The 23,616-nt window shown below is 38.3% G+C and overlaps 2 protein-coding genes across 2 annotated transcripts; both read right to left on the bottom strand.

Annotated features, from left to right (window-relative positions):
- Positions 1-1,965: 1,965 nt before the first annotated feature.
- LOC114475306 (uncharacterized) lies at positions 1,966-5,274 on the bottom strand. The gene is made up of 5 exons (XM_028465997.1): positions 5,174-5,274; positions 3,068-4,099; positions 2,821-2,976; positions 2,598-2,696; positions 1,966-2,247 (listed from the first exon to the last, which is right to left on the bottom strand). Exons 2-5 carry the CDS (start codon positions 4,085-4,087, stop codon positions 1,966-1,968), a joined length of 1,557 nt encoding a protein of 518 aa, XP_028321798.1. The 5' UTR covers positions 4,088-4,099; positions 5,174-5,274.
- A 7,491-nt stretch (positions 5,275-12,765) lies between these two features.
- Positions 12,766-19,553, bottom strand: hspa8 (heat shock protein 8). The gene is made up of 9 exons (XM_028467548.1): positions 19,416-19,553; positions 17,031-17,240; positions 16,069-16,274; positions 15,838-15,990; positions 14,542-15,097; positions 14,260-14,462; positions 13,440-13,638; positions 13,133-13,365; positions 12,766-13,060 (listed from the first exon to the last, which is right to left on the bottom strand). The coding sequence occupies exons 2-9, from the start codon at positions 17,233-17,235 to the stop codon at positions 12,860-12,862; spliced, it is 1,956 nt and encodes a 651-aa protein (XP_028323349.1). The 5' UTR covers positions 17,236-17,240; positions 19,416-19,553; the 3' UTR covers positions 12,766-12,859.
- Positions 19,554-23,616: the final 4,063 nt, after the last annotated feature.

Genomic DNA, 23,616 nt, shown 5'->3' with positions numbered 1-23,616 from the left:
GATAGATAGATAGATAGATAGATAGATAGATAGATAGATAGATAGATAGATAGATAGATAGATAGATAGATAGATAGATAGATAGATAGATAGATAGATAGATAGATAGATAGATAGATAGATAGATAGATAGATAGATAGATAGATAGATAGATAGATAGATAGATAGATAGATAGATAGATAGATAGATAGATAGATAGATAGATGGATGGATGGATGGATGGATGGATGGATGGATGGATGGATGGATGGATGGATGGATGGATGGATGGATGGATGGATGGATGGATGGATGGATGGAGGATGGATGGATGGATGGATGGATGGATGGATGGATGGATGGATGGATGGATGGATGGATGGATGGATGGATGGATGGATGGATGGATGGATGGATGGATGGATGGATGGATGGATGGATGGATGGATGGATGGATGGATGGATGGATGATGGATGGATGGATGGATGGATGGATGGATGGATGGATGGATGGATGGATGGATGGATAGATAGATAGATAGATAGATAGATAGATAGATAGATAGATACATAGATAGATAGATAGATAGATAGATAGATACACTGTAAAAAGTGTTGCTTTCATCAGAAATAAAAAAATTAACGTAAGCGGTTCCATCGGGCATTTTGTGTACTGTCAACTTCAGCTTTTTATTAAGTAATAAAAAACATTAAATTAAGTTTGACAGAAAGCAAAACTATGACTTTGTAGTGATTGATTTACTGAACATTTTTGTGTTGTTATAAAGCAAAACTATAACTTATAGGTGATTGATTTACTGAATGTTTTTGTGTTGTTACAAAGCAAAACTATGACTTTGAAGTGATGGATTTACTGAACATTTTTGTGTTGTTACAAAGCAAAACTTTGACTTTGAAGTGATGGATTTACTGAACATTTTTGTGTTGTTACAAAGCAAAACTTTGACTTTGAAGTGATGGATTTACTGAACATTTTTGTGTTGTTACAAAGCAAAACTATAACTTATAGGTGATTGATTTACTGAATGTTTTTGTGTTGTTACAAAGCAAAACAACTTCAAAATTAATAATTCTCCACCCGTTTTTATATTCTGATTAGCACACCAACTTCATGATAATCAATTTAATTCATATCTTTGTGTTCTAAATATTTTTTCATGATTAATGCATCTTAATTTAATATCACTATAAACCATTTAAATTAATTTACTATTAATGAACTATAACTTAAATGTAATACCAAAAACAAAGTTATTTTTCTGCAATGTTGAACATTTATTCAGCATCAAATGTTTTAACAAACATTTTTTTTAAACAATTAAAGCCAAACACATTAGAACATGTAAGCAGCAGCAAAGTGTCTACTTTCTTTGGCAACAATAAAGCCCTTTTCTTAACCAAAAACAATAATGATAACAACAACAACGATAAACAACAACAACGACCCATTGCTATGGTTATGACGGTAGCGAGCTGGGAAGTTGATCAAAAGCCAAATTAGAAAACAGGTGACTGAAATACGACCTAGGTTGGGCAATTTTTTGATTTACACAGAAGACTACTACCATAAAACCTTCATAAAACCTTTTTTTCTACAAATTCAATCCAATCATCATCATAATACTAAACATTTACATTTTTTCTATTCATATGTACACTGGCTTTGTAGCAGTGAAAATGACGGCAAAAAACAGAACATAAATTATATTGTACATTAGACAAAAATAATGTACACCAGTTAGAAATGGAATTCTCAGCAAGTGACAGCAAGAAATAACTTCTGAGTATAGATTTTGTACAGTGTATCATCCTTTTTACAACTGGGTATATTGACATTGCTAGCAATGGAAAATTAAAAGATTATAAACAAATGCAAAAATCAGAACTTCAAACGATAACAAAAGTACAGGAAAGAAATTGTAATGTGATTGACCACGTGCTTAATGATGCAATCATTGTAAACCTATGTCAATTTTTTGACTAAACCGGTGTATCTATTAGAGGGTTTTGGGCGCAAAGGATTTAGCCCCATAAAAAGTCTCTGGAAGACCTCAAAAGTGTGCTTGACTTTGGGTGGATATTTCAAATCAAGAGCATAGATGATACCAACCAGAAGACAGCAAGATTTTGCCAACGTGGCCAAACCTTTCAAGACTGGCTGGCCATCAATCACAATCCCGTAGGTCTCTTGAGACGTGAAGATCATCACTGGGTAGGAGCTGAGATCCTCAGTGAACCCGCTGGTCTGTTTAAGGAGACAAATAATGTTTAAACTTGACAGTGTGTTTAGTGTTAACTAAACACACTGTCAAGTGTGTTAACTCAAGTGAGATAACTCAAAAACTAATCGATGGATTACGATGAAACTTTCAGGGACAGTCAGCAATGACTTAATGAAGAAATTATTACATTTTGGGGGTGATCCGGATCACAAAAAATTAAGCTGCCTTGGCTGAGGTGTGTGCTCTCTGAGTGCTCTTCTTGTTAAAAAACAAAAAATCCAAACCTAATTTTAGCAACATTAACGCACTTTAATTTTGAACATTCAAATGATAAATACTTTAAACAATTTATACAAAATGGAAAACATTGTACCTGGTCATCACAAATAAGGTCAGCTTGGTTCTCCCCAATGTACGCCATGAGGCATCTCAGCAAAATGTCTCTCCTCTTTTCAACCGTTGAAGATGGATTCTATAAGACACATGAATTTCATTCAAATTTATTATAGACATGTTTTATCTCCCACCACCAACCAGGGACCCACATTAATTCACATTGTAAGTCTAAAATGTTCATACATCGTAAAAGTATTTACCTGAACCAACTCCATAATTAAAGGCTTCATCTTTTCACCGAGTGCGCCACCTTTTGAGTTGAATAGTGATAACATCTTGGCTGTATGTTTGTCCAACTCTCGGATAAATGTTGGCTCCAGAGATATTCCAGTAAGCCGCTGAAATTCTTGACAAATCTGCAGACAAGTGTGTCGTAGTGGTTAAAAAAACATTTTTGATACAAAACTATGTAAATATACACTTTGCGACAACATTTTAGAGCCACACCTGAGATTCATCAAAAAGGGCTGGCCACCGATCAAGAAGAGTAGCAACATTGGATCCTTCAGATAAAACTTCTTGCCTTCGTAGGCTGAAGGTTTGGGACATCAGGTCATTTATCACTTGGTCATTGTTTTTCTTCTTTGTCTCTGCAAGAAGCTGAACTCTTGTGATTTCAAGGGACTCTGGTGTCTCCCAAGCAGGTACAGGTGGAAAGTAATTTGATTCACACTTTTTTGCCTTTTTGACATTTTTTGCTGGTTTGTCTGATGACTTTTGCTTAAGAGTATTAATCATGACTTCAGGAACACCAAGGGCACGCAGTTTGGTCCTGTAATTTCCAACTTTATATTTTAAACTCTGCTGCCATCCATAAAGGCCATTAAAGGAACCTGGTTCTCTCAAGCATGGGTATTTATTTACGAGGGCTTCAGCAACAGCATACCGCTGGGTATCATTGGCGTAGGCTGTGTATGTATACATTGCGTCCGCTAAGCACTCAAGAATGTTTGTCTTCAGGCGAGGAAAGCATTTATTGTGACACAGAAGGGTTCCATCTTTTTCATATTCAATCATCCCTTGCTTAAGCGCCATCTCTGTGGTGTAGGAAAAACATGGTAGCGGAAATTCTCTGGGCCACGGCTGGTGCATTGGCGTAGTTGGATGAGGTGGTGGTAAAATTACTGTATCATCTGACTCAGCAGAGGAAGAGCACTGGGATGATTTTTCGAACGCCATTTCTACTGAGCTATTGAGAGTTGAGTCACAATTAATGTTGGAGAGAATCAATGTTAGTGGCTCGACATATATTATCTTTAGTGTGTCTTTGTCTTTGAGGTCATCAGTCGAAGTCAATGTAAAGAAATCATCAAAATCTGTGTCTTTGTATTGAAGGCTTATGTCTTCTGAAATTGCAAAGGTTTCCTGTACTCCTTTTATCAACTCTTGGAGAGTGGGCATTTCAGGAAAAGACACTTTTTTTACAATGTGGTCCAATAAGACACGAAACCTGACATGTGTATCCATAGTTGCTATGATCTGTTGAGACAAGAAATGAAAAGACATTAGTAAAATTTATAGAAAAAAAGACAATTAAACACCTGGGTTGAGAGAAGTCTCTGCATGCGACACCATGGTCATGGTGCTATAAGCAGTGCACATATCAGTGATTAGGTATACGCAGGCTTAGATCACACTTTTCAAAGAATGTAAGGATTCACTCAATCCCTGATTCAAATTTTAAACTGACAATGTAGACCCCCCCACAACAAAATTATAATAATTTTACAACTAAAATATTTATTTTGACACTTAAGGTGTACTATGCAATGTTTCAATTGAAAAAAAAAAAAAGATATTTTTGCAAATTTGACCTTTTAGTGATTTAATAACTGTATGGGTGCAGCATGACACCTTTGCTTCCCAACACAGTGGTCTCTGTGACGCTCCAGGATAAACTGTTTGTAGGGGTTCGGGCCCAAAACTTACCAGAAACCCCAAAACAATTGATCCTTGAGCATCACAGAGACCACTGTGTTGGAAAGCAAAGGTGTCATGTTGCACCCATACAGCCACTGAGTCACTAAAAAGGTCAAATATGCACAAATACAGTTTTTTCCACTTAATAAGTTGCATAATGCACCTTTAACTGTAGCTTATGAAATTATGTTATTTAAAATGAGGAGCAAGTGTCCTATTTTGTGTTAAAAAAAACAAAGATCTTTTTGAATTAAAAGACAGAAAATCTGCCTTAAATGTTGCAAGTTAAGCCATACAAAAATCTTACCCTGAGTGAAACTCCAGAGAATCGTATCAGCATCAGAGAGCTTTGATACAGCTACGATTAACCTGCCAATATTTTATCATTGCAAATCGATTCACTGGTTTTTACACATTCATCAACTAATCTCTTCAAAGTTGACTTTTAATCTATTAATTATGTACACATGATTACACAAGGCGCTGTATTTGGTGCCTCATTGAAGCCAATTATTATCTACAAATAATTTGTGATTAGTCAATTAAAGTTATTTTCCTGCCCACATCCCTATTAATAACTACTTATCAGACTATAACATTTAGTGATGTCCCATGCAACCCAGCAATACTCACTATTCCAAGCAGATGTGTCTTTTCAGGATCACCATCAGTCTTCCTCGTACCTTATAAAGAGCCAATGGGCAAGAGTCAGTAAGCTGTTGATGCTCCACAAATACCACATGCTCTGTAAGTTCCAATTCAAATCCTCTCAAATGCTCATCATACCAAGAAATACACATTTTTGCAATAAAATACACTTTTTCTTTCAAGATGGCTATTTGAAGAACTTGAACAAAATCTGGGAGACCTCCTGTGGACCCAAAAGGCAAAATCATGCCTTTAGTATATGTTGTTCCCAAGACTGATACAGTGTTTGACACATGTACATTTGTCTGACCTGGTGACACCTGTTCTATGGCTTCTTGTACATTTGGATGTAGGACATCAACTGGGACATCAGCTACTCTTGAGATATTTACAGGAGTACTGGTCAGACTAATCAAATGATGTCCAATCATTAACTGGTGTTTTGCTGCAAGTGATTTCATTATGTTTCGGAAATTGCCAGTACGCCTCACAATTTGTTTGAAGTAACGGTGTTTTGCTTCAAAACGCATGGTCCAAAAGTGGATAAGTGGACCATAAGCTTTCATGAGGGCAGGGTAATGTTCCAAAAAATGGTGTTTGGGAATCAAGTTCACATGAGGGAACGCTGCCTGCAGTCTTAGTCTGTGCTCAGAGATCTTGGAGTCAAGGAACATTATACTTGCTTCACTCTGAACTGGGGCCACCACAATCTCAACAATATCCTTCAAGCACATTAAAACATTCCAGGTTGAATCATTTTCAGGGATTTTGTGCCCAATCAGGACAGGGAGCAATCTGATGAGAAGCCAGTTTTCATGGGCGTTGCCTCCGATATTTCCCCGAGTTGCATATGTACGGGGAATGGTCTGAGGGCTGTCCGTTTTATCACCCCACTTGTATGGAAATGATGCTATTGTGCTGTTTAACTCTTCAAATGTGATGTATCCTTTGGTTATGAAGTCGTTAAAGCACAGTGCAAACTCCTTTGGAATAATCCCCTCAAAAAGGTCGTGTAAAATATCTGGGGGATACCCTTCAACCATGTGAAAATGGCTCAATCTTGCAGTTAATGGACATATTTTTTTCACACCATAGACATTGTTTAGAGCAGGGTTTTCCTGAATTGCCTGGACATGAGAAGAATAAATATCTTTCGTACGTATGGGAAAAGCACCTGACCTTACTTCCTTTTGTTGGAATTCTGACCTTTCTCCTAAACAAAATCTACAGACGTACGAGCCAGAAAAACTTTCCACAAAGCCTGATAATGAATGAGCACCAAGGTTGTCAGCAACTACACTGAAAATGGAACCTTTGACTGTTTTAGAGAGAAAAGGAACCATAATGCCATCTTCTTCAAGTGAAGCTATATCATTCAAGAGTGGTTTGAGAACCTCAGTGTATCCAAATGTCTTCATATCATCTGCTTTGCACAAAAGTGCAAGATACACTGAAGTGAGTGTGGAGCGTATATGAGATTGTTCACATGCCAGAGTCCAGTACACTGAAGTTATTTTGTGTTTTTTACGCGACGTCCCCAAGGGGTTACAAATCTCGAAGTCATCCACATACAGAATGAGACATATGCGTTGTTCTTCAGTATAAAACTCAGAATCTCTATAAACAGTACCATCACGAAATGACTTGTAGTCTTTGGAAGACATGCATGGTGATGCATTTCTAAAAGTCCTTTTGCTGATTTCTGTGTTACTCAAAAGTTGCTTCAGAGACTCAAGAATTGGGACGTATTGAAAACTCCTTGTGCCAGTTGCGTCAAGAACATACTCCACAGGCTCTACAATGTTAAACTCACTTTTGAAGTACTCATGTCGTTTGAAAGTTGAAGACAATGGACCATTTTTTGTCAAAGCTGTGACCATATGACAAGCATTTGTGAGTTCCTCGTCTAATGAACCAACATTATCGAGGTCACAATTTTTCTTTAAGAAAGTCATGACTGTGTCTTTAGCAGCTGACATGGACTCCGAAGCAACAAACCACAACTCTTCCACCAACTCATTAATGCAAGTGTTTGAAATGTTGTTCACACTTTCCAGTTTTAGCAGAAATGAGGCTATGTGATTTACAAATGTGCTCCTCATATCACTTTGCAAGAGGTGTGCATCCAAGTTTTCAACTTCAGCCACTTGTTCTCTGACTCCTTCCACCTCATGAACTTCTGGAAATGACTCCAATTCTTCATGTTCATCTTCTTGAAGTATAGTAGCCTTAAACCGAGATAAAGCACGTGGTGTATGTTTCCTATAATTGTGTGTTTTGAATGTGCCGTAAATATTTGTTTGAAAGGAGCACCCTTCAAACACACAGTCAACAGTTTCGTTTTTTTTTAGGTGACAGCCCAAATGTTGGAAAAATTCTCCCTCATAAGGGAATTCTTTGAGGCCACACACGAGACATGTAAAATGTCGCTTTGTCTGAAGTCTTTGTTGTTTTGTTTCCATGTGGTTCCGTGATAAATGTGCATGTAAACCATTCCGGGTTTTGAATGAGCAGGGACATTGTAAATATATACAAGGTAACTGATGAGTTCCATGTTGCAACCGGTAATGTTTTAAAATGTCCTCTCTGGTAGGCAAGATATGTTGACAGTATTTGCAAGGCCAGCTCATTATTGTTCTGTTAAAATTATATGTAAAAAAAAAAAAAGAAAGAATAAAAAATAAATTAAAAAGTAATCCATGTTAAAAAGCTCAGCAAAATGAATTTTACCTGTATCATACCTTGGTCCACCGTCAGATCTTTTAGGTATCAGTAAGTCACCAATCTGATAACAGAAGATATGAACTGTTAGACAGAAATATACACACAATATATATACACAGACAATATATGCTCGTTTGTAACTTGTACAAATGAAACAGAAAAAATACACGACAACTCCTTCCTTCCCTCATATCTTGTATTTAACAAAAATAAATGTTTAAGAGACCAGTTAAAATATTTAATGGTATTAGGTGCTGTAAAAGGAAATGCAAAATATTTAAAAATGTGTAAATGTGTATGAATTAATGGTGTAATTATTTCAGATGGAAATAGAAACAAAAAATTGTTGTGGTCATCAACATTTCTGAAATGACTTATTTTTTATTAACCTAAAAATACACATTTTAGCTGTTACTAATGTGTACATTATACTGACATACAATGTGAGGTATATTCACCAATGTTCCCTCCCCAACTTAGGCAGAGTTTTCTGAGGTGTGTTATTGAGGTGGCCATGATTCATTTTCAGCTATTGATTTAATAAAAACCCTAAAAATATTTTAATAAATAAAAAACAGCAATTATATATTTCTTTGATTAGGTTGTGCAACATATGTGTTAGATATGTAAAGAAGGGATAGTTTTATATAGAATATACAAGCACACATTGATATCTCTTACAATTTGATTTTATAGCCAAAACAAGTTGGTCTGCTCTAACTTTATTTCGGCTACAGCACAGCGCCCCCCCCCTCCCCCCTCCCCGTACAACTTAACGGTGACACAGGGTGAACTGGAGATAATAAAGTGTGCGTTTGATGAGGGGAGAACAAGAGATAAGTTCGCGCACTTTGGCTCACCTTGTGTTGTTCAGTGAACACTGTATGGGTCTCCGGTTCTGAGCTCGAGAGCTAACGCTGTTGTGGCGCGTTATATCCGAGTGCAATTTTGTTTCGCCTCCGCCTGATCTACACGTGTTCTACAAAGTTATCCAAAACATTCCTTTCTAGCGACCAACAACAACATGTTAACATTGGCTAATGCTAGCTGGGAGCACGTATTTTAAACGCACGAACTGCCTAATTTTTTGGACGGATTCGACAAAAATAATAACCACCGTGTTTGCAGAAAAGGATACACCTACCTTGTCTTGTTCACCTCGAAAATGATGCGAGCCACCGCGACGGCAAAGGCACACTGCTGCTCACGTTCCAAGCTTCCAGGACGAAGTGCTAGACTGGCTTTGAACCGGTCTGAAAGCCAGCCTACCAACCCGCCAAATTAAATTTGTTTTCGATCAACACATTATTTTTGTTTTGTCATTACAGGACCACCACTCAGATAAAATAAATACTTAAAATGTTTTCAATTAAAGCAATAAAATCTGTATTGTATACGGTGCTATGATAATGATATATAGTACTTATTTGTCAACCAAAAATATAAAAAAAATAAAAATTAAGTATATAGTAATTACTTAAAATATTTTAAATCAAAGTTTGCTCTGCAGCACTTTTTACAGTGTAGATAGATAGATAGATAGAACAAAAGGAACCCAGAAAACGTTCAGATGTGCTCAGGCATTTGATAATAATTATTATTATTGTATAATTGTACTACTAGTGTATTATTGTTATTGCTATTCTAATAATTACATTCTCATATTATTGTATTATTATTTTTATTATTAATATTTTATGTTAAAGTTACTGGTATTCTCATTGTATTATTATTATTATTATTATTATTATTGCTATATTATTATATTATATTCTTATTCCTATTATTATTATTATTATTGCTAGTATTAATATTATTGTAATTATAACCATTACTATTATTACCATCACTATTAATATTATATCATCATCATTCATTATTGTGGATAAGAACTGAAATATTCAAGGATGTGAGTGTGGAGATTAAGTGTTGAGTGGGAAAACCAGCATTTTAATTATATTCAACCACCTTGTATCATCGCTACATGTGTGACATTTTAAAAAATTAAACAGTTTGGAAATCGGTTCGAAATTCAACGAATAATTCACTTAGAGATTGAGAAATACCTATTTCTGTCGTAATGGCCATGCAGATGGCGGTGCTGTTGACGTGTCCCTCCACGTCTACATATATTATGTCTATGGGAGGGAAGGCCCATGCTCAGTAACACCATAGACATTATATACATAGACGCCGCATCAACCGCTGCAGACCCACAACATCGGTGTGTCAACAGGGCGGCCATCTTGGAACGAAGGCAATCGCTCCAACAGTGCATTACATTAATAGAGGAATGATGTGCTGCTTACACAATTAAAGTTGTCATAAATCTCTCAATTCTCAAGCAATTTTCATATTTTAGTTACTGGATTCTTATATTATTTTGTTACTGCTAATATTATAACCATTACTAGGGCTGGGTATGGCCAGGTACCTCACGATACGACACTGTTGCAATATTTTGCCCACAATAACGATGATATCACGATACAGCAATTCTGCGATTATCAATATATTGCAGGAAATTTCATCCACAATACATCATTATATCTGTGTCACTGAAGAAATTCAGAATTTATCCACTGCACTGAATCCATTTCACAGGAATTACAAAACATTGTCAATCAATTTCACATGAATGACAGCCAAGTAAAACAAAGTGTATACTGCACAGTGACCACAACTAGTCACATGTTCTTGTGTTATGTTTTTAAGGGAAGACTGATCGTAGGCCTATGAAGTAGCGGAGCGTCGTACCAGCGATGTCCGCCAGCGGAGGAGACGTAAGCGGCGTGACCAGACGCAGGAGCGGGAATGCTGAGCGGGGCTAGCAACCAAGCTAAAAGCTATTTCTCAGAGAACGCCGCTTCCTTCCATCCTGTGTTCTAATGTCTGCTCCCTGGAGAACAAACTGGACTACTTGAAGCTGGATTTAAATGCAAGAGATGAGGACGGTGGTGTTTGTACAGTATATACACCAATAACAACTGGTGCATCAATGGTGAGCTAGTCTCATGTCACTGTTCTCCTGATGTAGAACTACTGACTGTAAAATGCAGACACTGTTCTTCCGTGATCTCTTATAACTTTTGGCAATCTATAAAACTCTACGTTTTTCACGGTCTGACTGATTAGTAAAGCCAAAAATACGGCACTAATTCACCATTTCCTCTCAAAATTCTGGATTTGCTCGTTTGTGTGCTGCTTATCTCCAAAATGGCGACTTCCGGGTTGATGAGGCACCGTGAAAACCCTCTATTGAGGAAGCCTCCCACTGGAGCGTGTCACTGTAGTAGGATGGGTCTGCTGCTCTACAGACAGTGAAGAACGGGGAGGTGTTGCTTGAAAAGTTAAAAATTTTCAACTATGGGCGGAATCATGCAAGTCGGGTCGCTTCAACTCACGTCATTCAAAAAAGTTTCAGGTTGAACAGACACTGCGTCGGGGAGAAATTCGCTCCACACACACACGCACAATTAACGGATGATGTTGGTTTTTAATAGTGATCTTTTTATTGAAATGCTGCTTTCAGGCAATACCTTTATTTTTGCAAGTCTATACAACTGGCCAGATATTTGTATTTATAGTTCACTGTTAAATGCGTGTACTTACATTTACACTTCAAGATAGTTAAGCTACACAAAATCTTTAAAATGTTAATATGGCAATCTGTACATATACTGTATTTACTGTTTGTTTCTTCAAAATCAGTATTGTTTGTGCAATGTTGAGCAATATGAATGTGAAGTGTATCAAAGTATTTAACATCTCGATATTATAAGGTTTATACTCTTTAGCTAAGGTTAACTGTTTTCAATACATTATAGCAAAGAGCTTAGAGGCCTTCATTTTTGAGTCAGTGTACTATTGAAATATATTTAAACTTGGGGGTCAAAAAACCAGCGCCCTGTGTCACTGATTTGTAAGTTGTTTATTTCTAGAACAAGGTAATTCCATATACGGTGATGAGCTAAGGTTAGAGATATGACCTTACCCTTGTCTATATAGGCACTGGCTTACTGGGGAATGTTTAGGGTTAGCAGAGTTTGTAATGATCAGGCCAGCAGCTCTCATCAGGTTTTGACACCCTGTTTTTGGACTGATTGTACAATAAATGTCATAGTATTTGCAATTCACTTGTCCCGAAGATTTATTCTGCACCACCTTTTTTGTCATCACCATCCACACCAACTGCACTGCCCCTTTAATCATATAAACTATTTGTAATTGAAAGAACTACTTTAAATAACTCTAAATACTTTTAATATTTTGACTTGCAAAGTTCTAAATTGGTGATTCCTAAATTTTTAGTGCCAAAGTCAAACCTATTGTGCAAGTTAGTCTTTATAACACTCATTGTGTACAATATCTGTAAATGTGCATAATTATACACTAATGCTAAATAAAATGTGAGCCATATTATTCAAAAAAAAAAAAAATAGATGTCAAGTTTGCCTCTGTATTATGAAAAGTGCAGACAGAAGGAGTTGTCAAATCCTACAACTATTTAGGAACCACTGATTTAAATGATGGAGTGAGATGAATGGAGAAAAGCGTTCAGTCCACACTTACCATAAATGTGGTGACATTACTAAAGCCCATTTAAGGACTGATATTTGAATAGATATATATTTAAAGACATTACCCCAGCCATTCCTCATTAGCATTGTTTCAGTTTAAATATACATAAGACCACCAGGGAAACACCCCCCCCCCCCCCCCCCCCCCCCAAAAAAAAACAAAAGCTTTTAGATCTGTTATTTAAGCTTTTGAATTGTCTCAATTGACGCTTTATGGTTGAGAATCATTGACAAAACAAACCTTTGAGTGGAATAGAAACAAGACACATTAACATTAAGTGTTTCAACATTTATTCACTCTATTCAGCCTGAGCTAAAAGAGGGCAACTGAACTTTTGTTAACTAGGTTTTCAGACGATGGAATGCTTTAATCGACCTCCTCAATGGTGGGTCCAGATGATCCACCCCCACCAGGGGCAGCTCCACCAGCTCCAGGGAAGCCTCCAGGCATTCCTTCTGGCATCCCACCAGGCATGCCCCCAGCACTCTGGTACAGCTTAGTGATGATGGGGTTACACACCTTCTCCAGCTCCTTCTGCTGGTGTTCATACTCGTCCTTCTCGGCCGTCTAGAAATCACATCATTGTTACATTCAAGAACCGGAACGATTGTTCTTAGTTTAAAAAATAAAGAAACGCACCTGGTTTTTGTCGAGCCAGCTGATGACCTCGTTGCATTTGTCGAGGATCTTCTGCTTGTCTTCATCACTGATCTTTCCAGCCAGCTTCTCGTCCTCCACGGTGGACTTCATGTTGAAGGCGTACGACTCCAGGCCGTTCTTAGCAGAGACCTTGTCACGCTGCACGTCATCCTCAGCCTTGTACTGCTCAGCTTCCTGGACCATGCGCTCAATGTCCTCCTTACTGAGGCGACCTGACATTTTAAGAGACTTTTAGTCACGATCTCACAAAATAAAAATGAATGACTGTTAAAGTAACAGAACGTACCTTTGTCGTTGGTGATGGTGATCTTGTTTTCCTTTCCGGTGCTTTTGTCGACAGCAGAAACATTCATGATGCCATTAGCGTCAATGTCAAAGGTCACCTCGATCTGAGGAACGCCACGTGGTGCAGGAGGAATACCAGTGAGCTCAAACTTTCCCAGTAGGTTGTTGTCCTTGGTCATGGCACGCTCTCCTTCATACACCTGTTTAGAACCAAAGACGTGTTAATAGATGCAACAAATGAGCCGAGTTCAAAGTTATTGAGTAAATTCAGTGTAAAACTACAAAAGATACATTACTAGACAATCAAATTCATCATAGCTAATGTAAATTACGGCACCAAACGACATTGCATGGTTATTATGTAACTCAGTGTTATTTTATTAAAGGAAATAATTATACATTGAGAAAAAAATTTTTTTTATACAGATGCCTTTGTGGAAAAGTCGCCACCTACTGTAAATGTTTGATAAAGCTTTTATTATTGTATCGTTTATTTTATCTCCATTACACCATTTTACATATGTTGCCTTCTGTGTCTTTCTCTGCTCTGTAATTACAGTAAATTTCCCCACTGTGGGGGAAAAAAAAAAGTTTCTTTACTTTTTATGTCCCTCTATTAAAAGATCTACACTCAATATGCTTATTTATACTTTATTTTTTTAGCTACATTTTATTGTTACTTAGGTATGACTAACTTGTCTAAGAGTACAATTTCAAGTCACAGTACTTCTATTTGAGTAGAATATATCAGAAATCTTTCTCTGGTCAATAGCTGCAACAAATGAGCTCCTCTGAATGTTCAGAAACACTAAGGCCCTCACCTGAATGAGCACCCCAGGTTGATTATCAGAGTAGGTGGTGAAGGTCTGGGTCTGCTTGGTGGGGATGGTGGTGTTACGTTTGATCAGGACAGTCATGACACCTCCAGCGGTCTCGATACCCAGAGACAGAGGCGTCACATCCAGAAGCAGCAGGTCTTGCACGTTCTCAGACTTGTCACCACACAGGATGGCAGCCTGGACAGCTGGAAGAAAATAAATAAAACACAACATTAGCATCATATCTTTAGCTTTAAAAGTTCTTATGTAGAGCTGCACCCTCACCAGCTCCGTAGGCCACAGCTTCATCTGGGTTGATGCTCTTGTTGAGCTCCTTTCCATTGAAGAAGTCTTGCAGCAGTTTCTGGATCTTGGGGATACGAGTGGAACCGCCCACCAGGACGATGTCATGGATCTGTCCTTTGTCCATCTTTGCATCGCGGAGAGACTTCTCCACAGGGTCCAACGTGCCACGGAACAGGTCAGCGTTGAGCTCCTCGAAGCGAGCCCTGGTGATGGAGGTGTAGAAGTCGACGCCCTCGTACAGAGAGTCGATCTCGATGCTGGCCTGGGTGCTGGAGGACAGCGTACGCTTCGCCCGTTCACACGCGGTGCGCAGACGTCGCACGGCCCTCTTGTTGTCGCTGATGTCCTTCTTGTACTTCCGCTTGAACTCTGCGATGAAGTGGTTGACCATGCGGTTGTCGAAGTCCTCTCCACCCAGATGAGTGTCTCCAGCTGTGGACTTCACCTCAAAGATGCCGTCTTCAATGGTCAGAATGGACACGTCAAAGGTTCCACCGCCGAGATCGAAGATGAGAACGTTCCTCTCTGCTCCAACCTTAAAAATATTATCATGTAATAAGGCTGTGCGAACATAGAAAATTGATTAAGATTGTGTTTTCATATATTTTGGCTTTTCTCAAAGACACAGTAGGGAGTTGAGCCCCATCTATTCCAATTTGTTGTCCTAGCAGAAGAATTATTGTTTATATGTGAACGTTTTTCAAAAGCAAAGCTCAAGCGTACGGCTGATAGTTTGTCACCAGGTAACACAGGCACCAGCTGAGACAGAACGCGGTCTTATTTTAATACCGTTCTGGTGAGTCAGACGAATCTGAGAAATCAGCTTAAGAATAGCTTCCACACAAGTAGGTTGTCTGGTCAGGCAAGAGTGTGTGACCGTCTGTGGCTTAAACCTGCAAACAAACTGCAACACAGTTATGTTTTAAACAGGAAGTACCGTGAACCAAGAGCTTTAATCTTTTTAAAATAATTTTAAATAACCATGAAACATAATGACCAAAAAAAGTCCAAAATAATGGAAGCACATAGGCTTTGTGCAAGCTGCAAGGTTTCAGGTCGAATAGACACTGTTGGGGAGATATGCACTCCACACACATTTATTAATTTGTTTTGTGCAAAAGTGAACACAATAGATTTGAGTGTGAAGAATTTTGAAGAGGTTTTAATTTTTCATTAATAATCGCAATTTAAATTATGACTGAAATAATGTGTTTTTTTTTTTTTTTTTAATTAATCGAGCAGCTTTGTTACCAAACCAAGGATCCCCACACACACCTTTTTGTCCAGCCCGTAGGCAATGGCAGCAGCCGTGGGTTCGTTGATGATTCTTAGAACGTTGAGGCCAGAGATGGTTCCAGCATCTTTGGTGGCCTGGCGTTGGGAATCATTGAAGTAAGCCGGAACAGTGACGACGGCGTTGTTAACAGTCTGTGGGAATAAATCACACCCAGGTTAGTGGTAGGAACAGTTTTATATTAAAAATGTTTTGTTATTAGTAGAGCTCACCTTTCCGAGGTAGGCTTCAGCGATCTCCTTCATCTTTGTCAGCACCATGGAGGAGATCTCTTCTGGGTAGAAAGACTTGCTCTCACCTTTGTACTCGACCTGAACTTTAGGGCGGGTGTTGTCGTTGATAACCTCAAAGGGCCAGTGCTTCATGTCTGACTGGACCACACCTTCATCAAATCTGCGGCCAATCAGTCGTTTGGCATCTGCGTGAACAAAGTCACGAAAGAAAATAAATCAAAAGAAAAATTACCCATGTGTCTTTTTTAACCCCCTGGTTGAAAATACAAATGGCAGCAGGATCTGCAGAGTTGGGTCAATTACATTTTTTCATTAAAATTAGGTTTTCAATTATCCATGTTAAATTACAACTCAATTACAATTCAATTGACAGTCATTTTCTTGACAACTGTAATTATCTTCTCCTGAATTACTGAAGTGAAATGATACCAATTACAATTACTGAGCCTTTACCTTTCTGTTAGCTTCTCTTATGATACCGGTCAGTTTCAACCCTCGTCTGTACTTCAAAAAGTGAAAAATAAATTAGATTATATTTGTTACCTGGAAAGGTTTCGTTATGCAAGACTGATTTTAATATTTTTGTAGTGGGCGTTTGAGCCGTTTTTTGAGTCACTGAACTAAATTTTTATTTAATGGTAAAACGATCTTTGTGAGAACTGACGGTAAACTTTATATGAAACTAATTATAAACTATGTATCTGAAAGATGGTTCCCAGTTTTGTATTTAAATCTGAACTTATTCACAACAGCGACACATTTTCAGTTGTGTTATTTAATTATGGCATTTCAATAACAATGACATAACATTGGTTGTCACTCATTTAACAGATTGACTCACAAATTCTTTTAGCAAAAATACAGCATAACTGACCATTACTTCCACAAAAAGCACAGAAGCCAGCATTAATATTACTTAACTAGATGAATGACTTCCTTACCAAAAACAGTGTTGGTGGGATTCATTGCAACTTGATTTTTTGCTGCATCGCCGATCAATCTTTCAGTGTCGGTGAAGGCCACATAGCTGGGAGTGGTCCTGTTTCCCTGGTCGTTGGCAATGATTTCCACTTTGCCATGTTGAAACACACCGACACAGGAGTAGGTGGTCCCCAGATCAATCCCAACTGCTGGTCCCTTAGACATGATTACTGAGGAAAGAGAGGAAAAAAAAAAAAACAGTTAGTGTTACTCAATACACTGGTTTTGTTTCGGGCTGTCAAATTAACGTTAATTGCAGGAAAAAAAATTTGTTAATTGCTTTTTTTAAGCATTCCAAAAAACACAGTACCTTCTCATTTCAAGCTTTCCTGGTATACCCATAATATTGATGCACCAGCTACAATACAAGACTGAAGATTGCAGAGCTTCTCAGCTTTGTTTGCGTTAATTATGGCCAAAATAAAAACTCCAGATGGAAAACAACCCTAATCCAAAATATAATGTAAATGGTTACGCCTGCACCTGTTTAAGTCTATAAAAAAGTAAATTGTTTTTAACAAGACACTGTTACATATCTAAGTTCCTACACTTTTTTCAAAAACATTTTTCCAAATTTCCATCACCTAGTTTTGAACCAAGATCTATTCAAGACCAATAGAGCACAAAAATGAGCAGGAATATCCAGTGTACTAATGTAACAGAGGTCTGACAGAGAGCCACAGTTGGTAGAAAAAAAATGTGGCACTAGTAATGAAAATTGTGCCCATCACTTATATATAGCACAGCTTCCTTTGACACCCATTTCGCAAGTTTTTTTTTCCTTTTTTAAGTAAAGATGCATCAGCTATTGACTAATATTTAAAAACTAACCTAGTGCTACCATGAGTAATTATAAGACTACAATTTTAATTTGCAGACACATTTTTTTTAAAAGTGGTATACAACACAGGTGTCTGGGTTGAAGTACTTGCTTAACATTCCATAATAATAGCAACGGTTGGATTATTCCATGACTTTTTAAAACTGGAAAAGAGTTTCTCAAATCCCATAACTTTTCCAGAAATTTCATGACTGTGGGGACCCTAAATAATGTAATTTAACAGGATACAAGTTTCGTAAACAAGCTTGTTCACTCTGGAATAAAATTACAAACACTTTTAGGTTGGAAATATCAGATTTTGTGTTTATATATTAATACACATTTGGACTCGTAGAGGTAACCAGGGCTTTAAGAGCAGCTCAGCAGCAGTATAAATGCGAGGCGACTGCCTGCTTCCACAGGTAATACCTGGTGCAAGAAATACTGACTACCTCCACATTCCTTCTCCCAAGCTTTTAACTTGTGATTTATTTACCTTAATTATTGTTCGTTTCTTTTTGTAATTGTTTGACAACTGTTTTTTTAGAAAGTGCTTATAAATAAAATGTAATACTGAGTGTGAAAAGGATAGTGAGTTCTCACTTCTAAAAGGAGAATTTACAAGGTACACCATCCAATACCCAGGTGCATGACTATTTTTATTAAGCTATTATAATTTACAAATTTGAAGGAAGCAAACAAGATGTACATGGATCAGGCCAATAAGTGAATCAGCACTGATCAGCTGATTGATCACCTTTTAAAATGGCAGCAAAAACCTGTATTTTCAGCTCGTTTGAAGCATTAGCAGCATTAGCAGCTAACTCAGCATTTCTGCCTTTGAGCCCGATACCACGTTTCCGCCAGAAAAAAAAAAAAAAAAAAATTCCAGGAACCAATGCTCTAACGGTAAAAAAATAATCTAAATCTTAGTCAGACTCGTTGTCAACCAAGGCGAGTTTATCCCTCTTGACCTTTGAACTCACGCGCGAGAACTTGAAAAAGAGCGAGATTTCCGGGAGTGTGAAAAGGCTTATTGGTCAAATAATGCAAACCACGTGACTGCGGAGATGAAGTAGCTTTAAAACCGAAAAATGACATTTACGCTTACTGTACATTTACGTAACCGACGTATTTGTGCCATAATGGCTCATTTACCATCAACTGTTCGTTTTAAGGTCACACTGTCCGCTAACGTGCCCCTGAACTCTGAAAAAACTCCAACGGGAAGGTGAAAGACAAGCGTTAGCTTAGCGGCTTTGTTCTAGAACCTTCGGGAACGTTACGCCACAGCACGTGACGCGCTGAAGGGCCGGTAAAGAAAAAAAAAAAAAAGCGACCAATACAAATCAAACTGATGTTAATATACAACAGCGATCGACATTACTATCGTTGAGTTTACACATTAAGATTATTAAACAATTTAGCACATCATTACATGCATAAAATTCCGTTAAAAGTGCCAGAAACGTACAAACAAGCAGTGGTTTTCAGTGACATGCGTTCATAAATAAAAACGACTTACTGTGGTATGTATACCGTCAAATAGAAATGAAAAATGACCAGGACGACTGTGCCTGACTGGAGCGAGGAAGAAAGGACTGAAAAACAGCGGCTCAGAGGACTTTATGTGCTCAGCTTCAGCCAATCAGCATCTACTTCCGCAACAGTAGCCAATGAGCTGATGACGCTGGTGATGTAACGCATTTCCTGTATGTGTTGAATAAAGAATCAATAAAAATAAAGATTACAAAAGCTGGTTAGTTTGTTTACTCTTTATGCCAAATAAATGTTAATGTTAATAAACGACAACGTTAATGAGATTTATGAATGATACAAATGGAAATATCAATATTGAATTAGAATTAGACAATTATATTTTATTCTTGTTTAATTTATTTTTTTCTCAAACAAACGTTATTTTACCTAATTCTTTACTTTACTCTCTTTTTGTGCATCTAATTCAATAAATTTATCATTGCTCTTTATCATCCTAATATAATTAAACATAATGGAGGACCTGTTTATCTTTTTTGAATAGAAGACCATTGTACATTTTTCTATGGAGTTTCATATAAAAAATAATGTTTTTACTCGTTGAACTATTTTAAGTTATTTATTGGCACTCATCAGAATTAACATCATGATATTTTAATGATAATAATAATAAAAATTAAAACATTTATACATCATCAATCATATTAACCAACTACTTTTGATATAAAAGAAGGCATAATACTTTAGACTTTAAAGCAGGGGTTCTCAACGTTTTCAGCCCGTGACCCCCAAAATAAAGGTTCCAGAGAGCGGGGACCCCCACTGTAGCTGAAGGTGGTTGAACACAGACATGAACATTGAAGAACAGTCATGTGGAGACAGGACCATCTATAAGGGGGAATAAAGGGGAGAGATTTTTGGGGTTCATCCATAAAGTCAGTAAAATGATGGTCTATTTGTGCTTTTAAAAAGACTAGGACATGTTTCATTATTCATTCTGTTTTATTTTGCCAATGGAATGTGGCGAAGCATGTGATGCAGAACAAGGAAGTTTCACAATCTGTGACTCATTGTGGTTTCAGGTTGAGTTTGTCAAGACAATACTGTTTCTACGGAAGGGCAAAATATTTAGTCAGAGGCTGTCTGGGAGAAACAAAGCCACATATACACTAACAGTACGATGGGATGAGTAATCAATGTATTGAAATTTGATTTCAGCTTCTGTATTTTTGATCCCGTTTTTCTTAGATAGAAAAGAACATGGGATGAATCTGAAGTTTAAGTCACAGGAAAGAGATCAGTGAGTGTGGTGAACGGTTCAGAAGGAAGTGTGTTGTGCTGACGTTATTGTAATGGACAGAAGTGCGTCAGTCATAGTCAGGGTCTTAATGGTCAGGGAGAGCTACCAGAAAACTGGAGAACTACTGAAACAGGACAGAGAACGAGAGGGAGAAAAGTGTGTCAAAGTTGTCCAAAAGATAAAGAAAGGTTACGGTCGTTGACACAGGTTACGTTACAGAATTCATGATTCAAGAAAACTTCATTCATCAATAGGGTGATTAGAGGATGCCAAATAAGGCAAATAATAATAATATATACAGAAATATATATCATATATACATTTTTAATAGCTAAGAAAAGACATACTGCTGAAGGAAAATACAGTTGTAGAGAATATTGTTCTTTTTCTGTCTGGTTAGATTTAAACTAAAGGGAAAAGAGCACAACCTAAGGTTCTTTAAAACCTTACAGAAGCTTTTAAATGAAAAGGCTGAAAACAAATGATCTCCGACTTTAGCCTTACCTTTATTCTGCTCGTATATTACTATTAATATGTTGGAGATAGACACCAGCAGACCCCCACCACCCAGAAAAGGAGCAATCAGGTTGGAAAATGCATCGATGGATGTTGTCTAAAACAGGTGTCTCTTGTAAATGACACTGTGTCGTCTCAATGGGACTTAAAGGTTATAAATATATACCTTGTTCTTGTGAGTGGAGTCTTCCACTCACACTCCACTCACACTTTACACATGTATGAACCCAATAGAGTCTTAAATGCATTTCATTTTTTTACATAATTTTATATTTGTGAATTTGTAAATAAGGAGAAATTATTTCCTTGTAGTTTTACTTTTATTTTATCCTGTTATTGCAAGAAGATTTCCTTGTATAAACTGTATGTTCTGAGCCTGCAAACCCAGACGGAAATCGATGTGTGTTACAGGGACTGAGTCTGGAATTGTTCCAGGCTCGTATGTTCTTGCACTCAATCGGCAAGAGTTTGAATATAATCAACAATAAACATTCTGATTCTAATATTTAAATTTGACCTTAATTTTTTTTTTTTAAATGTTGTTTTTAAAGCTTTTGATTATGCTTTAATCCATTACACGTTTTCTGTTACACTTTTTGATCATGTAAAGCACATTGAGTTGCCTTGTGTATGAAATTTGCTATACAAATAAATTTGCTTTGCCTTGCCTTCAACATTTTATTATAAGGTCAAAATGTTTGTTTTTTTTTTCATAAAATGTATGTTTTTCTGTTTTTGGGGGCTGATCTCTTTTAAACCAAATAAAAATTGAAATCGCCAAATAGCGGTCCGGAACCTCTTCGAAGTCGTTCTCCATGGCCTCACTAAACTCCTCCCATGTCCGGGTTTTTAATAATAATAACAACACATCAATTTCATACAGCGCTTATTTGGGGACTCAAAGTCACTTTACAGAATACAGAAAAATAACTCCGCTTTTCCATTAGTTCCAGTCTGCTGACTCCAGAGTCCCACAGGCCAAAGAGGCTGGATAGGACCCCTTCAGCTTGACAGCATCCCTCACCCCCGGTGTCCACCAACGAGTTCGAGGTATTGACGCCATTACAGACACAAACTACCTTGCGGCCACAGCACTGTTTAGCCGCCTCAACAACGGACGCACGGAACAGGGCCCACTCGGACTCGATGTCCCCTGCCTCCCCCGAGACATTGAAGTTTTCCCAGAGGTGGGAGTTGAAGCTCCTTCTGATGTTAGACTCTGCCAGACTTTCCCAGCAGACCCACACAATACGTTTGGGTCTGCCAGGTCTAACCAACATCTTCCCCCGCCATCGAATCCAACTCACAATCAGGTGGTGATCAGTTGACAGCTCCGCCCCTTTCTTTACCCGGGTGTCCAAGACATGCGGCCACAAATCTGATGACACGACTATGAAGTCAATCATCAAACTGCGGCCTAGGGTGTCCTGGTGCCAAGTGCACATATGGACACCCTTATGCCCTGAACATGGTCTTTGTTATTGACAAGCTGTGATGAGCACAGATGTCCAATAACAAAGTTCCAATCAGGGGGGCCGTTCCTCTTAATCACGCCCCTCCAGATCTCACTATCGTTGCCAACATGAGCGTTGAAGTTCCCCAGCAGAACGAGGGAATCCCCAGAAGAAGCACTAAGGAATCCAAGAAAGGTAGATTCTCTGAGCTGCTGTTTGGCCCATAGGCACAAACAACAGTCAGGATCCATCCCCCCACCCAAAGGCGGAGGGAGGCTACCCTCTCATCTACCGGAGTAAACTCCAACATACAGGCACTGAGTCGGGGGGCAAGGAGTATAGCCACCCTGGCTCGGCGCCTCTCACCATTTGCAACTCCAGAGTGGAAGAGAGTCCATCACCTGTCGAGAAGGCTGGTTCTAGAGCCCTTGCTATGTGTCGAGGTGAGACCGACTATATGTAGTAGGAACTTCTCAACCTGACACCCCTGCTTGGGCTCCTTCCCCACCAGAGAAGTGACATTCCACGTCCCTAAAGCCAACTTCTGTAGCCGGGGATCGAATCACCAAGGCTCCCACCTTGGACTACAGCCCGATCCACATCGCACCGGCCCCACACGATCCCTCCTGCGGGTGGTGAGCCTACGGGAGGGCAGGCCCACATCATCCTTTCGGGCAGAGAACTGGCCACGCTCCCCAGGCCTAGCTCCAGGGTGGGGCCCTGGTAGCGCCAATCCAGGTGACGTGAACTTCCTCTGTTTGTTTTTCTTTATATGTGGCTTTTGAACACCTGGAATCTGTTTGCCTTGGGAGACCCTACCGGAGGTCAACATAGCGCCCAGGATCATTTGGGTACTCAAACCCCTTCACCACGTTGAGGTGGCGGTTCATGGAGAGGAGGCTGAAACACACACTTGCAAAAAAAAAGAGACTTAAAGTAGTGAATTAGTTTCAACCTTT

The sequence above is a fragment of the Gouania willdenowi genome, chromosome 14, assembly GCF_900634775.1.
Source record: "Gouania willdenowi chromosome 14, fGouWil2.1, whole genome shotgun sequence".
Lineage (NCBI taxonomy): Eukaryota > Metazoa > Chordata > Actinopteri > Blenniiformes > Gobiesocidae > Gouania > Gouania willdenowi.
This window is presented reverse-complemented; position numbering and strand designations above follow the sequence as displayed.

Coding starts and splice junctions, on each gene's coding strand:
- LOC114475306 (XM_028465997.1), bottom strand. CDS start 4,087: ATGGATACACATGTCAGGTTTCGTGTCTTATTGGACCACATTGTAAAA. Junction 2,697..2,820: donor TAATTATGGAGTTGGTTCAG/GTAAATACTTTT, acceptor TGTGTCTTATAG/AATCCATCTTCAACGGTTGA. Junction 2,248..2,597: donor ACCTTATTTGTGATGACCAG/GTACAATGTTTT, acceptor CTCCTTAAACAG/ACCAGCGGGTTCACTGAGGA.
- hspa8 (XM_028467548.1), bottom strand. CDS start 17,235: ATGTCTAAGGGACCAGCAGTTGGGATTGATCTGGGGACCACCTACTCC. Junction 13,639..14,259: donor AACCTGGGGTGCTCATTCAG/GTGAGGGCCTTA, acceptor GGTTCTAAACAG/GTGTATGAAGGAGAGCGTGC. Junction 13,061..13,132: donor GCTGGCTCGACAAAAACCAG/GTGCGTTTCTTT, acceptor TGTGATTTCTAG/ACGGCCGAGAAGGACGAGTA.